This window comes from Schistocerca gregaria, chromosome 2 (assembly GCF_023897955.1).
Source record: "Schistocerca gregaria isolate iqSchGreg1 chromosome 2, iqSchGreg1.2, whole genome shotgun sequence".
Lineage (NCBI taxonomy): Eukaryota > Metazoa > Arthropoda > Insecta > Orthoptera > Acrididae > Schistocerca > Schistocerca gregaria.
Window position 1 is genome coordinate 315,117,338 of NC_064921.1, and position 17,891 is coordinate 315,135,228.

At 44.4% G+C, this 17,891-nt stretch overlaps 1 protein-coding gene across 1 annotated transcript in view; it reads right to left on the minus strand.

Moving 5' to 3' along the window:
• Nucleotides 1-463: 463 nt before the first annotated feature.
• The window catches only part of LOC126335765 (kelch-like protein 10), a 139,000-nt gene continuing 121,572 nt past the window's right edge, over nt 464-17,891 (minus strand). Inside the window, exons 7-11 of the mRNA XM_049999224.1 lie at nt 15,288-15,457; nt 12,059-12,217; nt 9,067-9,271; nt 5,999-6,134; nt 464-708 (exon numbers count right to left, since the gene is read on the minus strand). Coding sequence (XP_049855181.1) covers nt 643-708; nt 5,999-6,134; nt 9,067-9,271; nt 12,059-12,217; nt 15,288-15,457 — 736 coding nt within the window. The 3' untranslated portion in view covers nt 464-642. The remainder of the gene's footprint in view (nt 709-5,998; nt 6,135-9,066; nt 9,272-12,058; nt 12,218-15,287; nt 15,458-17,891) is intronic.

Sequence of the window (17,891 nt, forward strand, 5' to 3'; positions counted from 1 at the left end):
AAGTATTAATATACATCGAGCAAACTTTTATTATGGCTGTATGAGTGTGTGGATAGGACATGCAAACGTATACACCACTTACAACATAATTATTTGAGATGAAATAAAATGAAATGATCGTGTGGCGCTGATGGCCGGGAGGCCCCATCCGAGGAAGTTCGGCCACCAGCTTGCAGGTTTTGTTTTTTTACAGACACACTGCTAACATCTTCATACTGGTAACAGTGAGGACAATACAGCTCTACACGCAGACGGAGGGGGTACACGAAGGTCAACCCGGAGAGAGTGATGACATCAGGATGGCACTGTCATTAACACTGTCAAGACAAATATGACAATGCCTTCGCAATACGTATGCGGTAAAAAGGAGAATAAGATAATGACGATATTGTAGAACAAATAGTGAAAAAAGAAACAATTGATTTAACTTGAAGGAATTTATATTTTACTTGTTCCTGAAAAAGTTTTGACATTTTTATTTCAGCTAAATTTCTCTTTTTGCTTCTTGTGCGTGACGTTCCACTTTCCAGTAGCGACACAAAAGAAAACATCCGTTTAATACAAAACAGTGTCTGGAACCGGACTGTTGGAACGTATTTATTACGGTGACCTCTTCTTTGAGTTCTTCTTTGAGGTCTTCGTCTAGGCTGCGTGCTGGCAGTTCCGTGAGTCGCCGACCACGTCCCGCATCAGTGCCCGGTCTTCGTCCTGCGCAGAACAAGCCATCGAAGTCAGGACCTAAACGGCAGCGCGCAGAGGTATGAAGAAAGAGTGATCGAGAGTACAATATATTTCACATACCTAGGAGTGTTTATATTAACAGAAGAATATATCTTTAGCCACATATCTTTGCCGCCTATTATGTTTATGTTACGTAAATTGTAGGTGGAAGGAGGAGAAAGGAAAGGAAAGGAACTACTGAAGTCAGCTGCATCGGGACAGCGGAATCAGCCCGAAAATGTGCCGGACTGAGATTCGAACCCAGGATCTCCTCCTTAATAGGCACTTGCCATAACCACTCAGCACTCAGCCACCTTCACACGGTGTTTATAGCCATTGCATCAAGTATCTCCGGACGCCCCTAGACTGACTCACATTCCCACCTAGCGCCATGTCCGAAAGAACGGACACCACACGTTCATATAGTTTTTTTTTCTCCTTTATTGATTTTCGATTCCGGGACGGGGGGGGGGGGGGGTTTGCAGCAGCTGATAGTAATGGTGATGATAAGTAAGACACACAGCAAGTAGACAGGCACAATTGTAGACAGACAATTAAAAAACTCGGCGACAGTCTGGTTTCTGTTCGCAACAGTTAAAAAAAATCACACCTAGCACTTAAAAAAGGGGACAATCAACACTGAACATTCATTTGAACACTGCACTATAGAGTAGACATGAAGACGACACAACACAGCCTAATGCAGAGAGAGGGGGGAGGAGGAGGGCCCGGTAAGATGAGGGGGGGGGGGGGGGGGGAAAGGGAGGAGGCGAGGAAAAGGCAAAAGAGGAGGCGAGCCAATGGAGGGAGAGGACACATAAAAGGGAGGGGGGGGGGGGCAGGACGGACGCTAGAAGAAGTGGGGAAGGCAAAGGAAGCGAAAGCAATATAATATAGTGTTTATGTTTGTCATCATACCGCTGATCAACGTTCAAGTCATCGTGTAAATGTTACATTTTTCGAACACATGTTGATATATGCGTTTACTCGAATACGTTTACACAAATACTAGGATTATAGCCACACTGATGTGAGGAGACCAGCGTGCTTGAAAGGAGCTTAGTCACCATCAACAGTTATCTTTCTTTAATAGGTCTACAACTTTTTGCTTCCACTGCTTTGCAATAGATGGCAGTAGCGGCAAGTGGTAGTGCAGCTAGTAGGTTGTTAAGTTTCACACAATAATATGAGGTATTGCAAACATAAGGGCATCAAAATATTAGTCGGTTTTTGATTGCATCATAAAGTAATTCTCGATTGAATATGTCAGTGTACGAGCACTATTCTTGTCATTTGCCGGAAGTTTTCAGTTTCTTCTTTAACGTGAAGAAATTTGCTGCTGAGGCTCGTAAAATGCTGGATAAGACCTATGGTGAGACAACTGTTAGTGAAAGAACGTGCAGCGGATGTTTTCGGTGCTTCAAGAACGGTGCTTTTGACGAAGACCGGCGTGGCCGTGGAACAGAGAAGTTACTGAAATGGACGGTAACGATCACAGGAGATCGATACCGAAAAAAATTGATGCGTCTGAGCCGAGCACTAAAGCACAAACGGCCACAATACGGTGATAGACTTGGAAAGGTGATTTCGCAGCACGACAGGGCTCCATCTCATATCGCAAAACCCGTCTGAACATATGTGACTGTGAAGTGGAAACGAGATGGAACAACCATAGATAAACCGAGACCATACATACTTCATGTACTGACACACAGGGGCCGTCAGCATTGCAGAGGGCTGTTGATGGAAAAAATGGCAATCCGCGGAAGGAATCACTCGAGAGTTCAAAAGTGGTCCAGCAGTCCAGCTAGTACAATGAATGTGCGTAGTATTTACAAAGTAGTGGAACATCTCTCATAAGACACATATTTCTGTATTCACTGGTAAGCAACGTTTTAGGGTCGTGATAGGAGCGCCGTCACTGGACATTGGATGATGGGAAACAAGTATTTGATATGATGAATCACGCTGTACTCTGTAGCAATCAGATGGGAGTTGTTTCAGCTTGCCAGTGGCTGGAGAACGTTACGTGCCAACAGTGAGGTACGGAAGAGGTAGATAGCTACGTGGGGGTGTTCTCCGTGGTTAGGGTGTGGACCCTTTTTGCGCTTAAGAATGTGGAAGGATGTGAAGACATTCTACAGCACTGTATACTGAAATAGGAATAGTTCGGATGATTTCTGTATTAACGTGACATAACATTCTATCATAAAGCGGTATCTGTGAGGGAATGGTTCGTGGACAATAACGTCCCTTAAATTGACTGCCTTGGTGAGAGTTCCGACCTAAACACAATGCAACAACCTTGGGGTGAGTTAGATAGTCTACTTCGCTTCAGATCCCAGCGACTGACATCACCATCTGCTGGGTTTCAGCTGCCATTTACCCACAGACATTTGAACACCTTACTGAAAATGTTCCTGGTAGACTTCAATTCTCATAAAGGCAAAGGGTGGACATGCCCTGTGATATCGTACAGAGATCGCGTTGCCACACCAGCGCGAATCGGCGTGGCAACGCGAATCGATACCACAGACATCGTAGAGGGATCACTGCAGTCTGCAACAATGTATGGGAGGAGCTCCTGAAGACCACACATCCCTTCTCAGCATAGCAGTGCCCTCACGCTGAGGTCACTATAGTGATGAGATAGCAAGAGCTCTCCCCCAGTTCGTGACCTCATCTGAAGGGATCAACGTCACTAATATGGTAGTTAAAAAGTTTCTGATGGACTTATTCCTTTAAATGTGAAACGTTCTACTGCAAGAGAACCGTTTTTTAATCTATGCATCAACTGTCTCGAAGTTAAATAAATGTGTCATTCATTTACGTAATAAGGTGAAATAATATTGCATGTGTTCAGGTTTAATGTGCCATCTTATCGAGCAGTCAAAGAACTCAGTTGTGGCTGGACAACTGTAATTTCGTCTGGTCACAGCGATCCCCATGTTAAAGTCCACTGATAGGTTTCTGGATGCTTTTAATCACATAGTGTATACAAGAAAATGAAAGGAGGTATGAGTGAGGTTCTGTTAAACATACGGCACCAGATCATTTCGCGTTACTTGAACAGCATCAGTGGTAAGTTCGTCGTTCTGTGTCATCCGATATATCATAATAACATACACTGAACGATCTATCAAAATAATATAGACTGAAGAGCCAGAGAAACTGGAACAGGCACCCGTATTCAAATACAGAGATATGTAAATAGCCAGAACACGGCGCTGCGGTGTACAACGTGTATATAAGACAACAAGTGTCTGACGCAGTTGTTAGGTCGGTTAATGCTGCTACAAAGCAGGTTATCAAGATTCAAGTCAGTTTGGAACTGGTGTTATAGTAGGAGCACGGGCAATTGGACACAGCACCTCCAATGTATCGACGAAGTGTAGATTTTCCTATACGACTATTTCACAAGTGTGCCGTGAATATCAGGAATCTGCCAAAACATCACATCTCCGACATCGCTGCTGCCGGCAAATATCCTGCAAGAACGGGACCAACGACGACTGAAGAGAATCGTTCAGCGTTACAGAAGTGCAACCCTTCTGCAAATTGCTGCAGATTTCAATGCTGGGCCATCAACAAGTGTCAGCATGCGAACTATTCAACGAAACATCATCGAGATGGGCTTTCGGAGCCGAAGGCTTACTCGTGACGCCTTGCCTGATCCCGTCAGCACCGACAATGGACTATTGATGACTGGAAACATGTATCCTGGTCGGACGAGTCTCCTTTCAAAAGGTATCGAACGGATGGACGTGTTCGGGCATGCAGACAACCTCACAAACCCATGGACACTGCATGTCAGCAGGGGACTTTTCAAGTTGGCGGAGGCTCTATAATGGTGTGGGATGAGTGCAGTTGGAGTGATGTGGGACCCCTGATACGTATAGTTACGACTCTAACAGGTGATACGTACGTAAGCATCCTGTTTGATCACCTGCATCCATTCATGTCCACTGAGCATCCCGATGGACTTGGGCAATTCCAGTAGGAACAGTGCGAAACCCCACACGTCCAGAATTGCTACAGGGTGGCTCCAGGAACACTCTTCTGAGTTTAAGCACTTCCTATGGTCAGCAAACTCTGCAAACATGAACATTATCGAGCGTATATGGGATGCCTTCCAACGTGCTGTTCAATCAATCAATGTCATGTGACGAGGGCCTCCCGTCGGGTAGACCCTTGCAAGTCTTTCGATTTGACGCCACTTCGGCGACTTGCGCGTCGATGGGGATGGAACGATGATGATTAGGACAAGACAACACACAGTCCCTGAGCAGAGAAAATCTCCAATCCAGCCGGGAATCGAACCCGGGCCCTTAGGATTGACATTCTGAAGCGCTGACCACTCAGCTACCGGGGGCGGACAACGTGCTGATATCTCCATCCCCTCGAACTTAAGGATTTATGGATAGTCCTGCACGATTCATAGCGTCAATTCACTCCAGCACTACTTCAGACATTAGTCGAGTCCATGCCATGTCGTGTTGGGGCACTTCTGCGTGCTCGTGTGGGCCGTACATAATATTACGCAGGTCTGCCAGTTTCTTTGGCTCTTCAGTGTATATTAATCGAGTTTCACAAACAGCGAGCAACTGGGTACTTACGTAGTTTCTTTGCCAAAACAGGTAACCTGCCATAAAGTCAGCACTCACGCATACTGCCATAAAATGGCCGCTGAAATGTAGGCCCATATATCCTTGAGTCTGACTACTTATCGTGGAAGGGCCTTTTGAAGTGTACATGGTAGTCCAAAACATGAGAGCCATTGCTCGCCTTCATTGCTAATTAAAACCTCTGCTGCAAACAACAAAAGCCAGCAGACTAAACTGGTATTTGCTATAGCCAACTTAATTGTGTCTTTTACAGAAGGTCTAGAAGGACAACTCTGGAAAGTGACAGACTCTGACATCATCTAAAGGCCAACTTCATCTTGCAAATGTATCCCTGAGCATTAAGGAGTTCAAGTTCATACAAAGGCTTGAGTCCAACTGAAATTGCCATCTTGGCGATAATTAGTAACTTATTTATGAAACTGGGCATCGACTCGCAAAATTCAGGGAAAAGTATGTTTCTACGTATGTATCCTCATTAACTGTGTGTCATCTTTCAATAGCTGTCGCATCACACGTGAGGTGCAAGTTTGCACGCTCATGACGATGTTTCTCAATTAAATTTTAGCCCCGATTGCTTCATTTTTTAAACTAATTTACTATGAATGTTTATCGTTTTATCGCCGCCCCTTGCAGTTGTGGAGGCAAGGTCTCACCTCGCGCCGAAAGCAGGGGCCGCAGCTGGCCATGGAGAGCTGCCACCAGCTGTCCCGCGGGGGCGGCTGCTCGGGGGCGGAGACCACACACGCCGCCAGCGCAGACCGGCGGACGTTCAGGTTGGCCGCTCCGTACCTGGGCGAGCAGCTCACTCTCACAAGACAGCTCTCTGACAAAACAGCTCAGCAAGTACAGACAGCACGAAAGAAAGGTAATCAGCCGATTAATAACTAGGGTATGGAAGCCTTACTATCGGCGCTTGATGATTTATTTATTTTGATCAGTTTAACATTGCATCAACGACACAACGCCATTTGATACCTCATAATACACACAGAAGTAAAATTCGGTAACTGGTGGAGACTGTAAATTCCGGCAGTAAAGTAACGTTGCAAACAATAAAAATGCCGTGATCGCTTTGTAAATGACATTCCCCGATTTGTTGGTGTTTCAAAAGAGACTGCCAATGTCGCTACAAGGTATTTAGTAAACCACTCGGATCAACGTAAAACTAAGTAATACAAGTGATTGTAAAAATGTAGTAACCAACAGGGTCTGGAGATGAGTGTCACCCTTGTCAATGACTGTCAGTTTCAAATTCGACAAGAATTTCTGCTGTCATGTTCAATCCACTAGTTTCTGAGGGAAAATTTGCAAAGCAAGTTGGAGTCGGGTAACTTTCTAAAGGTCATTGCTCACATAGTCACATCGCTCAGAGCCGCACATCTTCAATGAAGCTAACAATACAGAAACTGGACAACAGGTGACTCGACGCGTGAAGTGTGGTCCGACGGGTCACGATTTTTGTCTTTTTTTCGATTCACGCGAGGGTCGAGAGCGTCGACCGCTGAATAAGACGTTTACCCAAAGTTTGTGGAGGATTTAATTCCCACTGGAGGTACTTCTGTGACTTTATGGTGTGTTTTTCGTATCTTGACTTGGGCCCGCTAATTCAGCAGTTTTCCGTGAACACGATTCTGGGTGACCAAGTGATGGCCTATCTCCTACGTTATCATTATAAGTCTGCTGTGGACGCATATGTTCCTGTGTTGATCAACACTCAGGTGCCCTATCGCCTTTGGTCAGTAGCTCTACATCAACTGATCTTAATTGCATTGAAAATGCGTTCAATAGTTAATGTGACAAATCTGTTTCTCGGCCAGTTTCGGTTGAAAAAGTGTAAAAGTTGTTGTGGGACGTCGTGGAATATTCCCGCTTCAGCCCCTAGAGTTTCATGAAGTTCCGATAGTAGGCCGCGCTTTACGTAGCCTTCAAAATGGCGTCTGTAACGGCGGTGCGTTCCAAGCAGAGAGCTGTCATTGAGTTTCTTTTGGCAGAAAACGAGAACATCGCATACGTTCACAGGCGCTTGCAGAATGTCTAGGGATACGTTGGCCCAATGAAGGGTGCACTCCACGGGAAGCAGTATGTGGGTGATGGTGAGCTTACTGATGCAGCAAGACGTTGGCTCTGATGTCGACGAGTAGGGTGATATCTTGCAGGCATACCGGCATTTCCAGTAAAATGGGGTAAGATCGTTGCACTGAACGGAGATTATGCTGAAAACTAGGCCTTTGAAGCCAAAAGAGTGGAGAATAATATTGTGTACTGGAATCCTGAATAAAACCAACCCGCTTTCAGGGGGAAACATTTCGCATTACGTATTAACTGTCTGCCATACACTGAAGAGGCAAAGAAACTAGTACACCTGCCTAATATCGTTTAGAGCCCCCGCGAGCACGCAGAAGTGCCACAACACGACGTGGCATGAACTCGACTTACGTCTAAAGTAGAGGTGGAGGGAATTGAATCATGAATCCTGCAGGGCTGTCCATAAATCCGTAAGAGTACGAGGGAGTGGAGATCTCTACTGAACAGCACGTTGCAAGGCATCCCAGATACGCTCAATAATGTTCATGTCTGGGGAGTTCGGTGGCCAGCGGAAGTGGTTAAACTCAGAAACGTGTTCCTGGAGCCACTCTGTAGCAATTCTCGATGTGTGGTGTGTCGCTTTGTCCTGCTAGTATTGCCCTAAGTTCGTCGGAAGGCACAATGGACATGAATGGATACAGGTGATCAGACAGGATGCTTACGTACGTGTCACCTATCAGAGTCGTACCTATATGTGTCATGGGTCCCATATCACTCCAACTGCATACGTCTCACACCATTACAGAGCCTCCACCAGCTTGAACAGTCCCCTGCTGACCTGCAGGGCCGTGCAGTAATCAAGAGTACATGAATGGGCCTTCGGCTCCGAAAGCTCATATCGATGATGTTTCGTTGAATGGTTCGCACGTTGATACTTGTTGATGGCCCAGCATTGAAATCTGCAGGAATTTGCGGAAGGGTTGCACTTCTCTCTCTTTGAACGATTTTCTTCAGTCGTCGTTGGTCCCGTTCTTGCAAGGTCTTTTCCCGGCGCCAACCATGTCGGAGATATGATGTTTTACCGGATTCCTGATATTCATGTTACACTCCTGAAATGGTGGTACGGCAAAATCCCCAATTCATCGCTACCTCGGAGATGCTGCGTTCCATCGTCCTTCGCCGACTATAACACCACGTTCAAACTCATTTAAATCTTGATAATCTGGCATGGTAGCAACAGTAACCGATCTAACAACTGCGCCAGACATGTCTTTTCTTACATAGACGTTGCCGACCGCAGCGCCGCATTCTGCCTGTTTACATATCTCTTTATTTGAATAAGCATGGCTATACCAACTTCTTTGGCGCTTCAGTGTATTAGGAACAGCGGAAGCTATGTAGCCATCAACATCTACGGGTTCTAATCATCAATATCTGGCTTCGTCCGGATACGACATGCCTAAAGAAGCTTGTGTACTATTTTTTCTCGCCGTACTGAGGCCGTCATCAAGACTAGAGGCGGTGTCACATGGTTTTAGGGAGATTTCTCCTTTCAGCATTTAAATTTTTTGTTGTGTATGACTTTACTCCACCTAACGTGCGGTTACAGTGCGCGTTAAACAAGTAACAACTCTCCTTAATTTTCTTGAGAATACTCTCTTGGCCACTGCGGCTAAACTCCGCACAATATACTCACCACTCGTTGGCAGAAGGACTGTAGCACTCGACGTAGGAGACGGTTGAAGTTCCGTCGTAGCCGCCGACGGCGAATATCATGTCGTCGATGACTGCTATGGCGTGGTTACTGCGCGGCGTGTACATCTCTGGGATTAGCGCCCACTGACCGGTAGCAGGGTCGTATCTCTCGACGCTCCGCAGTCTCGAATATCCGTTGTTTCCACCTGGAGGAAAACCTTAGCTATGACGTACGTTTCACTTTCTTCTGCTTTACAGAAAAGATCACATACGGCAAAATTCATTGCTTTATAACGTAGTCTATATTGCTGGAACATATAAGGGGCAGTCAAATGAGAGTGACACAGATGGAAGAAAGTAAGTATACTGTTTATTATTTCAAAAATAAGTTTATCCCACCATCAGACAAGAGGGTCAATGTCTTCATGGAAAAATGTTTTCTGCTACCTACGGCTACACCCAGCCGGTGCACCACTTTCCATGAAACAAACAAACGGCAGCGAATGTCTTTCTTCAGGGCCGCAGATAACATACGACGAGCATGAAGCAATTCTGCGGTACGTGAAATGTGTCCATTCCTAAAACGGTCGAGCAGCTCGTCAGAAACCACTCGTTTCCGTAGTCGGTGCGAAGCGATGCTTGAGGTGATGTACGAACGACTCCATTGGACAGTGGCTGACAGGAGACGAGTAATTTGGAGTGATAAATCACTCTATACACAGTGGCAAACCGACTAAAAGGTCCGGGTTCGACGAATGACTGAAGAAGGTTACCTGGCATCACGTGTGGTGCCAGACGTTAAGTACAGAAGAGATGGTGTTACGGTATGGCGGTGTTTTTCCGTCTTTAGGATTGGATCCCGTTATTTCTCTTTAAAAAAAATGCCAAATTTGAAAGGATATTAACACGTTTACGGCATTGTGTACTGCGTACAGTAGCGGAAATATTCGGAGATACTGACTGTTTGCATCAGCATGAGAACACTGCCATTATGTGGCAATTGTGAGTCAATGGTTTGTGAATAATAAAATTCCTCAGTTGCGCGGGACTGCCCAGAATGACAACCTGAACGCTGTTGAACACCTCTGAGACTAGTCACACTTCGCTCCAGACTCCTGTGTCTAACACCAATACCTTTCCTTATTTCGGCTCTCGAAGAAGAGTGGGTTGCAACCGGATGCAGCTCATATTAATGTCCACTAAACAGTTCACCAGATACTTTCCGTCAGATAGTGTTACGTTAGCATATACGGGGCGTTCAAAAAGTCCCTCCGCAGTGTCGTATGATGTTCGCCTGCCTGGGTTACTTCCCTTCAAGTGGACTCTCCCAACATGCCACTGTTCCGTTTATCTCAGCCAGCGTCAGTAGTATCGTTGGTGTGTGTCGTTACGTGTTGACGTGAACGTTTAAGTTTAGTTCATTTGTTTGTTTGTTTTGTTTTTGTCACTGTTAAAATGCTAACCATTGAAGAACGGGTGTTTTTAGTCGAACAAGTGTTCAAAGCTGGCGGTAAATACGCAGTTTCAGTGCGTCAAACATTTAATTCAGTTTCCCTGGAGACAACACTTCCACATCGCGATACTGTGCGAGATTTGATTAACAAATTTCGAAGTACGGGTTCAGTGACAGATGCACCGAGAAGTGGTCGTCCTAGCGTTTTGTCTGAGGATATAGTACTCGATATTTCCGATAAAATGTCCATGAGTCCGAACATGTCAGTAAGAAAACTCGCCCAGGAAATCGATGTTAGTGTCGGAACGGCCCACACAGCTGTAGGGAAAAAATTAGAACTTTTCCCATACAAAGTGACAGTTGTGCAAGAACTGACGAATACTGAACATGGGAAAAGACTGCATTATTGTCAATGGTTCAAATATTTCGTTCAACAAAATGGAAGGGATATTCTTAACGAAACGTTTTTCACTGATGCGTGGTTTCACCAATCCGGCTACGTGAACTTGCAAAATTCTAGTACGTGGAGTCTGCAAATCCATTGTGTATTCATTAGGAACCACTTCATTCTGTGAGAATAGGAGTTTGGACTGCAATTTTTAGACGTTGGATTGTGGGTCCCATATTTTTCAACCAAACAATAAACGCACAACGATACTGCAGTGATATTCTGCACCCATTCATAGGAGAACTTGTGCCAAGTGAAATACTGAACGGTTATTTTCAACAAGATGGTGCAACCGAGCATACAGCTCGCGTTTCAGTGTCACTGCTTGCTGATGTTTTTGGAGATCGCATAATTTCACAAGGACTTTGGCCTCCACAATCGCCTGACCTAACACCACCAGACTATTTCTTCTGGGGTGCAGCGAAAGCAACTGTCTATAAAACCGTCCAAAATCTATCGATATATTCAAAACTGCAATATCTATTTTCACTGCTTCTGTTACAGAAGAAATGTTACAGCTTGCGTTTGGAAACATGATTAGACGAATTGAATTGTGTTTTCAACAACAGAGGGGACAGTTTCAACATTTAATGTGAAAATTTGTAAGCAAAGATGAATATTCAATAAATTAATAACTTGTATTTCATTTCGGCATATTCACTGCGGCACTCGGCGACGTTTCATATGACACTGCGGAGAGACTTTTTGAACATACCGTATTTAATACAATACAGATTGAGCATTTCTGCCCGGTTTCCACTGAAATCATTTCATCCCATTGCAGTCTCACTGAATCAGTCCTCACTGATCCATCCATTTCGTTTCATTGATACTAAATCGATTGAGATTGTAGTCAAAGTTAAACAATTCCAGTACTCAAGAGGTAATGTATCTAATCGGAGAAAAAGTGAGCAGGCTGAAGTTGATGCAGGTCGCAGTAGTTATGCAGAGGTGAAGAGACTCTCGCAGGTAGACAGGCTTGGAGAGAGCTGCATCAAACAAGTCGTCGGAGTGCCGAGTACAACAGCAACACCGAGCGTCTACTACAGCAATAATAAAATACGAGGAGTGTTACGCCACGTGCTCACCCACCTACGACGTAGAGACAGCCGTAGTAGGCGACGCCGGCGACGCCGCTGCGAGGGAAGCGCATGGGCCGTATGAGGGTCCATTGGTCCGCCACGGGGCTGTACACCTCCACAGACTGCAGGTAGTTCTGCCCGTCGAAACCACCCGCCACGTACAGTCGCCCTGCGCCATCAACACTCCGTTAGTTACAACAACAAAAAAGTGGTTCAAATGCCTCTGAGCACTATGCGACTTAACTGCTGAGGTCATCAGTCCCCTATAACTTAGAACTACTTAAACCTAACTAACCTAAGGACATCACACGCATCCATACCCGAGGCAGGATTCGAACCTGCGACCGTAGCGGTCGTGCGGTTCCAGACTGTAATGCCTAGAACCGCTCGGCCACCCCGGCCGGCCGTTAGTTACTCTCTACGTCCGGAGCAACATATACTTACAAAATTTGCAAACCACTGTGAAATCGATGGCAGAGGTTATTTCCTATTGTACAAATGATAAGGCCTTCTTCCTGTTCCATTCTCGTATGGAGCGCGTGACGAATGACTTCAAAAATCTCTTAGTGAGCTGTAATCAGTCTAATCTTGTGTTCAGGATTCCTAAGGGAGCGATACGTACAGGAGTGTAGCACATTCCTAGATTCGTCGCTTAAAGCTGATTCTTGAAACATTATATGTAAGTTTTCACGGGGTAGTTTGCGTCTGTATTCTCAAGTCTAAAATACCAAACTTCTGCAGCGTACCCATATACTTCCTTCACGACTGAGGTTAAAAAACGTCGAGAAGCAAAAGCCCTGAATTTTTCCAAACTGGTTTTGAAGCATGGGTTCAACGGCGGCGCATATGTGCACAAATGCATGGTTACTATTGTAAGTAGGCTGTTTAGGTTTCTATGTTGGTAACGCCACGTTGCGCTCTGTATGAACATCACTGACTCTGCTGTGTGCAGTCTGTGGCTGGTTTACATTGTTGGAATATTTGCTATTGTAGTGTTGGGCAGTTGGATGTACTCTCAAAACGCTGGCATCTCTCTTTCCACATCCACCACTGCTGGCGGCTCATCTCCAACTGCACAACGCTACGCGCTGTTCACATTAATTTAATTAGGCAGTTGGATGTGAACAGTGCGTAGCGTTGTGCAGTTGGATGTGAGCCGCCAGCAGTGGTGGATGTGGAAAGAGAGATGCCAGAGTTTTGAGAGATTACTATGTGAGCACAATCTGGACGTGTGTCCGCCAGAAAAAGGATATATATATATATATATATATATATATATATATATATATATATATATATATATGTGTGTGTGTGTGTGTGTGTGTGTGTGTGTGTGTGTGTGTGTGTGATGAATTTTGAACATTATTAAGGTAAATACATTGTTTGTTCTCTACCAAAATCTTTCATTTGCTAACTATGCCTATCAGTAGTTAGTGCCATCAGTAGTTAGAATCTCTTATTTAACTGGCAGTATTGGTGCTCACTGTATTGCACTAGTTCGAGTAACGAAGATTTTTGTGAGATAAGTGATTCATTAAAGGTATAGGTTATTGTTAGTCAGTGCCATTCTTTTGTAGTTATTATCGAAAGTGAGATTGCGTTGCGCTAAAAAAATATTGTGTCAGTTTAGTGATGATCAGAATAAGTAACGAGAGAAACGTCTGAGTGCGTTCAGTTTTGCTCAGCTGTTTGAAAACACGGTCATTTTTAAATTTTTCTAAGAGGACGTTTCACTATGTTGGACAGTTGTATGGGGTACAGGCATCTGAGATTGTTTGCAAACGATGCTGCCATTTACCGTCCAGTAAACGCATGAGAAGTTTGAAACTAATTGCAAAGTTTTATCTTCAGTAATGATAGAAGCTGAAGAAATGAATTAAAATTTGTTTGACATCTAGGAGTTGTACCCAGGTCTCGTGATTTCTTGGCAGATGTGTTACCCATTACACTACTGTAGCAGTATGGTCATCAGAACTGCACGGACTTCCGTCTTCCAATGCCCTCCGTAACAAAAACTTCAATTCAAACCTTCAGTTCATTTTTCCTTCTTAAATCTCTCCGGCATTGGATAGCACCCCGGTTTTGTACGTTAGGGACGGCGTTGGAGTAGGGTAGCTGTGTAGATGTGGTAGCCATACTGCTAACGTGGAGTGACAGCACATCTGCGTTGTTAGCAGGCGACCGAGGTTAAGTCCTGGTGGTGGCACAAATTTTAATTCGTTTTTGCAGTTTCTAACACTAGCCTCATAGATCTCAAGGAAATTGTAATACCACAGTTACAAAATGATTTAGACAAAATATCTGTACTGTGCAAAACGTTGCAATTGCCTCCAATGAAAAGTTAGTGTTCATGCACATGCGTCCTGAAGGGAATCCGTTAAAATACGGTCACACGATAAATCACACATATCTGAAGACAAGCTATTCCACAAAATAACAAGCGATAACGACTACGAAAAACCTAAATTGGACCGATCACATAGGTGATGCTGCGGAGAATGCGAACCAAAGATTGCGTTTCATTGGCAGAACAGTTAGAAGATGCAGCTAACCCATTAAAGAGACTGCCTGCACTACACTTGTCTGTCCTCTGCTAGAGTACTGCTGTGCAATATGGGATTTCGTACCAGACAGGATTGACGGAGGACGCTGAAAAAGTTGAAAGAAGGGCCGCTCGTTTTGTACTATGGCAAAACAGGGGAGAGAGTGTCACGGATATGATAAGCGATTTGGGGTGGCAATCATTAAAACAAAGGCGTGTTTCCTTGCAGCGAGATCTTTTCACGAGACTGCAATCACCGACTTTCCCCTCCGAATGCGAAAAGGGAGAAACAAACATCGTAACAAGATAAGAGAAATCAGAGCTCGCTCGATAATATTTAAGGTTCGTTCATGCTAAGATCTACACTAAATCCGCGGTTATAAGTTCATTAATAATTTTTGTATGATAAAGGGGCATTACTTTTACTTTTCAGTCCTACGCAGCAGTAATTGATGCCTTGGCCACGGCTGGTGCGGATACCAGAGATCTCTGTAGGGCGGTGAAATTGTAATTTAGATGAATCAATAAGGCGATATGTGAGACGCTCGATTGTCACATAAAAGTATCATTATAATCATAAGCGAATATACTCTACAGAGCTTGGTTTACGACCCGCAAGAACGAGAATTCTGTGATGTGATAAAAAAAAATGAGGAGGACAGAGTATAGGCATGGATACTGTTACGTACTGACTTACCGTCTAGGGCTACAGCGGTGGCGTCGGAACGCGGCGCGTTCATGGGGCAGACCAGCGACCACTGGTTGGTGTAATGGTCGAAGCACTCGACGGTCCTCAGACGTTCCTCACCGTCGTAGCCGCCTATGGCGTAGATGAGTTCACCTAGGGCAGCCGCGCTTACGTAGCACCTGCACGGGGGACAGCGAAACACTGAGTTCACGGAGCGTCACACAGAACGTGACACCAAATTTTCTTATAATCTTACGAACGTATACAGGTCTGGAATTAGAACCTAGCTTCTCCCTTGACCTTGGCAGTCAGATCACTCTCATTCACTTACCCCTTTAGGTGTAGCCCGTGAGGAGAACGAGCTGTTGGGGACTGCGAGACATGCCAGAATATACTGAAAGGTGTGTCATGTAATGTTTAATTAATTTTCTTGTTTTTGGTTGTCTTAGGAACCAGATTAAGGAAAGGCAAATCTACGTTCCTAGCATTTGTAGACTTAGAGAAAGCTTTTGACAATGTTGACTGGAATACTCTCTATCAAATTCTAAGGGTGGCAGGGGTAAAATACAGGGAGCGAAAGGCTATTTACAATTTGTACAGTAGGTATTAAAATATTTAGGAAGTCAAATAACTGATGATGGTCGAAGTAGAGAGGATATAAAATGTAGACTGGCAATGGCAAGGAAAGCGTTTCTGAAGAAGAGAAATTTGTTAACATCGAATATAGATTTATGTATGTATGTGTAGCCATGTGTGGAAGTGAAACATGGACGATAACTAGTTTGGACAAGAAGAGAATAGAAGCTTTCGAAATGTGGTGCTACAGAAGAATGCTGAAGATAAGGTGGATAGATCACGCAACTAATGAGGAGGTATTGAGTAGGATTGGGGAGAAGAGAAGTTTGTGGCACAACTTGACTAGAAGAAGGGATCGGTTGGTAGGACATGTTTTGAGGCATCAAGGGATCACAAATTTAGCATTGGAGGGCAGTGTGGAGGGTAAAAATCGTAGAGGGAGACCAAGAGATGTATACACTAAGCAGATTCAGAAGGATGTAGGTTGTAGTAGGTACTGGGAGATGAAGAAGCTTGCACAGGATAGAGTAGCATGGAGAGCTGCATCAAACCAGTCTCAGGACTGAAGACAACAACAACAACAATCTGCTTTGAGTCTTTAGTGCACCCTACCATAGCTGTTACTGACATATGAGGTTCTGGATCCAGCATGAAGTTCAAATTGCCTGAGCTCCCTGAAATGGTTATGTGCTATAGTGTCGCGAGGAGCAACGATAAAGATTGTCGTCGTATGTGCAGGTAACAACCACAGTTCAGTAGCTTTGCCGCACTTGCACAGGTAAGGAAATGGGAAGTTGCGTTACAGAAATGGAAACTAAACATCGTCACCAAGGTCCTGATGCCAGCTGGTGGTATGTGCAGTGGTAGTCTATGAAATAAAGTGTGTGTAATGTTTGCGGTATTCAGAAATGAATGAACAGTATAGCACTAGCGTTTTACAATATCAATAACTCATTTCCAACAATCTGTAATCAAAACGGTGTAGTACACGAGGCACAAAACGAATGAGGTTACACTGTTTCAAACAGACTGACCTTGCATTCTGATCTAGATTTTCCGTGATTTTCTAAACTGCTTCAGGTAAATGCCAGGATGGTTCCTACTACAAGGCCACAGCCGATTACCAGTCCCATCGTTGCCAAACTAGACTTGTATGTAAACATCTGTATACATTAGTTGTGTTCTTTTTAATTCTTAAACTGTAATACAGCGACATGTCCAACATACTTTTAAAAGATGAATAAAACTATGATTGCTGTTACTACTAAAACTACTGCTATTCAAGTGTTTCCATTATTATGCTGTTCATCTGTACATTAGTGAGAAATTCAAAGAAAGATACGCCGTCGACGACTAGGTCATTAGAGATAGAGAATAAGATCGGATCCGACAAGAATGGGGAAATTACTCGAGTGTGACATTTTCAGAGGAACTCCCCTTAGTCTATTTAGGAAAATCACTGAAAAACAATAAATTGTTGTTGGAGGAGATATGAACACTGATCCTTCCAAGTGTGAGTCCAGTGCTTTAACAAGCATAAAACATTCAGAAAGCAAATGGTGAGACTGTTCTGCTATGAGAAATACACATGTCATTTACATGCGCGAAGAGTTACTTTCCGTGTGAGTTGCGCAGTATAAACAGTCGTAGCGCAGTACACGGTTAGCATATGTTCACTGGTGATTCATAAGCGATAGCCTTGTCTATTGGACGCAGTCCACGCTTTGAGTCACGGAGGGCGAGGCAGAGTACGGAGAGATAACAAAGCCGCAAAAGGTTTGTATTACCTGCCGGAGGATACATAGTCACTTCTGTCAGTATTCCAATGACTTACAGTCCTACGCATGCACCTAAAATGCGAACGTGGCGGTTCCTTACTGTAGAGCTGCAGACCGCGGAAGGCGTTGTAAAAGCGTTAGGTGGTGATATATGCAAGCGTCTTAACCTGAAAACGAGTTCATGCAAGTTCTGTTCGTCATTTTCAAGAAGTAGTTGGTAATATGAGACAGCAGAATCAAAGCCCAATAGGAACATTGT